We start from the raw sequence: 6,000 nt of genomic DNA on the forward strand, positions 1-6,000 counted from the left end.
GAGTTTCAAGTTTTTTGCTACTTTCAGCTTACTTTTGTACTTTATAAAGATGTATATAAAGACCTTTATAAAAATCTATATTCATATCAAATCTTATTCTTACGTCTAATGCTGTATGTTATATGTCATGCCCTACGGAAATAGTAAATGAGCAACAGCTCCTCTGAAAAAGAACCGTGTAACAGACTAATAGAGGCTATATTTAGTACCTACGCATGTTGAGTAGTTGAACTAAGACAAACATACAGATTGGTATTGTTGTTGCTGCTTTTTATCTGAAGATTATTCGAAATCAGACTCGTTGAAGATAACAAACTCTCTTTAATATTATAACAGATTTGCAACTTGATAGCTGACAAGTTCTGACAAGTATATTCAAAAGTTGTTATTTAAGATAAAATATTGTTTGAGATTTATAATGAATGACTAATTATTCTGAAATGAAATTGAATTTTCATATAAAATATTCAATAGAGTTCCAGCAAATAATACTATATTAATAATGTACTCCAAGGTATCCGTATTGTAGAATTTCAAAAAATATTTGTTCGTCAGATTCTATATTAAAATAAATGGCTTCCATAAATAATTTTAATATGAAATCGCCGCCGGGAGAAGCACGTGTAGCAATTTTAACGTACATTTATATATTTTTTAAAGTAAACAAGTCTTTATTAAAATGTATGACAAAAAACAATTTTGCGGTCGAATATATGTAGATCGGGTTAGTGAAGTTAATTTCCGATGGTTTTTTGTTGTTATCACGATTAGAAAATAATGAAAAATATCCTGTTACATAATATAATATACTTATCTTTGGGTGGGTTAATAAAATGTTAGAAATGGTTTAATATCACCTTATGATTTATTTATTTATTTATTTATTGTAAAAAGTTACACCATCGACTTATCACTAAACACTTAAAACAAAATATATATTTAATATGGGTAACATTCGAGGTGATACATCTTTACTACTTTAATTATTATTATTAAAAACTGTTTAAGATATCAATATAATGGGTATATTATATAGTAGTAATATTTCTATAGTGCTACCTCTACTTACCTCTTTGCCATAAAAAGTACCCAATATGTTATTCCATCTTATAAGCTATCGCTGTGCCAAAATTTCTTCACATTCGTTTCATTTTTCAGACGTGATTGAGTAATCAAGTTTATTAAATCCAGTTTATCCATATACACAACCGTTCTTCTTTTGAGCAAGTTTTCATTCTTTGTTACCTCGTTGATCCCCTAAGTAACTACACATCTTGGGGCTCAGTCTCTGTTAAGATCGTAATTTCGTTAGTTTTACCAAACACGAGGCGAAGGCAGATATGAGGGCTAGGGTGTGATAACTTATTTGTGCTATTCATTTTACACAATAATAGTATTCATGCAATAATTGGTTGATCGTTGAGTCAGATCATAATTAAAATTAAAATCCACAGCCGAACCGATACGACTAGAGAATCTTTAAGAAAAGAGCCTACTCTTTCCTTAAATGGGCCATCTGTTTATAACGTAAACGTTTATTCAATAACGAAGCATTACACTTGCTCTTTGATAAAATTATGGCCGGACAGACAGACTGACGTGACTTATTTAAAAGGGCATTATTTGCCATTTGGCAACAGAAGCCCAAAAACCACGTGGTGTACTATCTCAAAGACTAACTAACAAAGTTGACTAACAGATCAAAGTTATCATTACGGTGCATCTCTATGTAATTCTGTTCTAAATTCAAAATTGGAGATGACTACACTTAAAAATATATATAATTAGATCACGATTATAAGTCTTCATATTAAAAAAATAGATAGTATGTCACTGGCAACTTACATGGAATATTAAATAGAAAAATATGATATCGTAAAATCTTAGATATAATACGAAGTAAAAAGCATCCAGTAACGATCAAACATCTCATTAGTGACTGTAATTATTGCAGGTATTCTCGGAAAACTTCTGACGTGGAAATTCCTCGTGCCGATAGCGAGGCTCACGTTCTGTGCATATCTGGTTAATGGAATTATAGAATTATATTACGTGGGCCAATTGAGGCATCCTCTTCACATAACATTCTTCACAATTGTGAGTATAAAATATATTTTCTTATTATAACATTATTATGACGACTTTGATATTTTTCGATATTGCAATTTAATCAGTATTAATGTAAGTAAATTAAATAATGTATAAACTTTATATACTTGTGTATTGCATTATTAGAATAAATTATACATATGTATATATGCTGCAACAATTTACAAATAGTTTATCACAAAAAATTGTTTCAACATGTAAGAAATCCTTAAAAACTTTGAATTTTGTTTTTGATTTGAAGCCATATCGGTACGATATCATACATCCATATTCCATAGCATCTGCAGTGCTATTCTGTAAGATTTCACTCCGTATCTCACTCGTGAAATGTTGTCAATCGACTTACACGTCTTTTTGATTCCTGTTTCCTATACATATTTTTATAATTATTATAGACGCTGTCGTGAGTTTCGAGTTTTTTCTTACAGTATATTTCTGCTCGATATATTAAAAAACGATATTGTAAAGAATTGATTAACGAGTAGCTAGAAAATAAGAATAAAAGTATAATGGCGAATTAAAGCAAATATCATTACATTTTATTTTTAGGTTTTGTATTTATAAAAGAAATGCAATTTGGAGTTACTTTGACTAATCAATTATGATTTTTCAGGCGGCAAATGCAATCTCCCATATCGTTTTAACATTCTTCCTTGCACTTATACTGTGTATAATATTTGAGTCTCCTCTACACGGCATAGAGAAGATTTTGCTAAGAATGTTTGGTAAGTACACAGAATATAATAATAAATCACTTTCACTTTTCTTTAAACTTATTTCATCTCTTAACTCTCTCGATGTCAGTAGATAACTCAATTAAAATAGCATCTGACGCCTCTGATTATTTATAGTTATATCCGTCAAAGCTGATAATCATCGAAAAAAAATAGTACACGCACACAAGGAAAGTAGTATGATGTGGTCGAAGCGTAGCTGTTACGCACACCAACGAGCTCGTTTGTTATAGTTCTTTTGTACCGCGATACAATTTGTTTTTATAAATAATGTAAGGTCTACTCAAAACTATATAAGATCGCTGTTAAGACTGATTGGACGGTTGATGATTAACTTCAGTTTAATTTTCTTTCTCTGACTAACACATTTGGCAATAGTGTTTATCAAGAAGCTTTTACTAACTTAATAAATACACTTTTTCAGTAGAAACTGACAGCTTGTAATACTGCAGTCGTAGGCACGTTCCTCTTCTCCCTCTCACACATAGCGTATAATAAATGAAATATTTTATTAATAAATAACCTTTTCTTACATTATCATATTAATATTTATAAAAATGAAGTAATAACCTTAGGTTTTAATAAGTGAAACAATATTAAATAGTTCAACTTAGATTAGTTTAAATTATCACATCTGTCAGCTGTCAAGAAACGCACACATATTTTTTTAATCCAATAAATTGAAAATAAATATGTTGTGTGTAATAAAAACCTCTTTGTTTTAAAAATATCTTAAGATAATCGTCACTTTTATTGGGTGGTTGGTCTTTTTAATTATATTTATATTTTTAGTTTTGACGAAAACATTTTTTTATTTTTTTCAGCTCGACCAGTATTAAGTGATAACGCGAAGCAAGATGTCTCATGTGAAACATCGAGAAATACTAGTCAAAGTAAACTGGATACGTAGTTTTATAATTATTATTAGATAATACCTTTTGAATATATCACACTCGTTAAAAGATTGTATATATATTTGTAAAGTGTTGATATATTTTGAATACTGTAAAAAATTACGTTAAGTTGCATCTGTACATATTATATAAGTTCAATTTTTAAGTTCTATGCTGGATTCCTGATTAGACAAATGTAATAGAGTGGCATAAATATATTGGTTTTGGTTTTGGTGTGGTTTACTGTTATAACATCCAGTTGGTGGAAACTACCATCTTTTAAATATAATTGGTAATTTTAAGGTCAAAAAATATATTTTGTAATAACAGTTTATATCGAGGGACTTCATCGAAGCTTTTATATAAAACCTTTATGCACTGATAAAGGTTTTTAATTGAGTCTACCATACTATATCACAATCCTTTATATCTCTTTTCATATCTCTTCTGTACTTAGTTACTTAAAGACCGTCAATGCTCAATATTTTTATATTGTAACGTTATTAAGATTTCTACTAAGAAATTGAATTTAAATATTCTTTTATATATATCTGTTGTAATGCTATGTATTTAATTATAAGGATTAAATATATATTTTTAAGTTTAAGGGATGTATTATCAATCTATAATTCATAGTGAAATATTTTTAACTGTTACCAAATTACAAGCAATGTAAATAAAAATGCTTATACGTATATATAGTTGCTGAAACAGAGTTTACGTCGTGCCTGCCTACGTATATCAAATGTCGTAGCGGTTAAACGGTTACGAAAATTTTACGCTTCAGCGCTTTCAAGCAGTGATTTCCAAAAATGTGGACAGTATAAAAAATCTTTTATATAGAAAAATATATTTTTGTGACAATTTTTAGTTTTACAGTGTGTCAATGTCTTCCCTCCTCGAATGCGCAGTTGACATCTCTAACCAATATATATATATATGTATGAACAAATAATTGTTATTTTTTAAACTTTGTATAATGTGCCCCATAACAATACTGGATTATAATTAATTACAGTTCAAATATAGTTTAAATTACACATTACTTTTTAAAAATATTACAAATAGTAATTATGTTAATTAATTTGAAATTCTAAAGGTTTTAATTACAAAATCAATGTGTCAATCATAATGCTGACATAAAGCTCATTTCCAAACTTTTAGCTGTAATTAAACTTACAGTTATACAGATGCGTAACTGCTCTACAATTTCAAGAGTGATTAATACTTTTATTATATTATAAAATAATTCTTTTTCTCTAACGTTTTACAAAGGAGTGCGCTCAGTCATTGACGTGATTTCAATGAAATTTGAAAATATTCTATAATTTATTTCAAAATTTACAAATGCACATGAATATAGTACGACACAACTTAGATGTCGCATCGGCAAAATTCGTAAAACCGATCACATCCGAATTAAGTACACTATCCCAAATTATTAATATTTATTTCTTACGCGAATATGATCTTTGCACAAACGTAATAATTTGTAATTTCATGTGACCTAATATAATCGTCAATTTGACGCGTCGTTTTACATGCACTTGCTTTCTCTGACACGTGAATCTATAGCGACGAATAGCGTCAAATGGCGCGATAGGGAGCTATTTCTATTGGTTGTGTAAATCGGCAGTAATCGGTTTTATTTTCATTCCATTGCATTTTCCGATGCTACATCTAATTTGTGTCTTACTATACATTTATATATCAAACTAATCAATATGCCTTATAATGTTTGCTTATGTAAAACAACTTCTTAAAATGTAATACAACCAGTATTAAAGGCAAAATGTACAATCACATATTACACAAATTTAAAATTAAAAATCATTTTTTTTATGATTTCATTTAATTACCTGTCGTGCGCTGTATAAAACATAATGTATAATTTGTTAGTTAATTTTCATTACAGTATGGATGTATGAATGATGTATTTCGATTAGTGTAATATTACGTATTTAAATGTTACCTAATTTTTATTATTTTATTCAGAAATTTGATGGGAATCGTTATCTTCCTAAAATATATATGCATTCAGTTTATGACGATGAATATATGTTTTAGATTATGACGTTCGATAAACAACGTCTATGCACTCCGAATGTGAAATAATAATAAAACAATTTCTGTTTAATCAATAGTATTATTAAGATTGTATGAGATTGTGTGAGTGTTTGTATTTTCATTATTAAGAGTTGGAGTGGACTGACAGTGTTTTTTTCAACTTTGATATTAAAACTTTATATAAACAAAAGCATTTT

The 6,000-nt window shown here is 28.6% G+C and overlaps 1 protein-coding gene across 1 annotated transcript in view; it reads left to right on the forward strand.

Annotated features, from left to right (window-relative positions):
- LOC124544076 (nose resistant to fluoxetine protein 6-like) overlaps nt 1–5,094 on the forward strand; it is a 66,751-nt gene extending 61,657 nt beyond the window's left edge. Inside the window, exons 10-12 of the mRNA XM_047122494.1 lie at nt 1,955–2,097; nt 2,723–2,834; nt 3,668–5,094. Of these exons, the coding sequence (XP_046978450.1) occupies nt 1,955–2,097; nt 2,723–2,834; nt 3,668–3,753 (341 nt within the window). The 3' untranslated portion in view covers nt 3,754–5,094. The remainder of the gene's footprint in view (nt 1–1,954; nt 2,098–2,722; nt 2,835–3,667) is intronic.
- The last annotated feature ends 906 nt before the right edge of the window (nt 5,095–6,000 follow it).

This window comes from Vanessa cardui, chromosome 4, assembly GCF_905220365.1.
Source record: "Vanessa cardui chromosome 4, ilVanCard2.1, whole genome shotgun sequence".
NCBI lineage: Eukaryota > Metazoa > Arthropoda > Insecta > Lepidoptera > Nymphalidae > Vanessa > Vanessa cardui.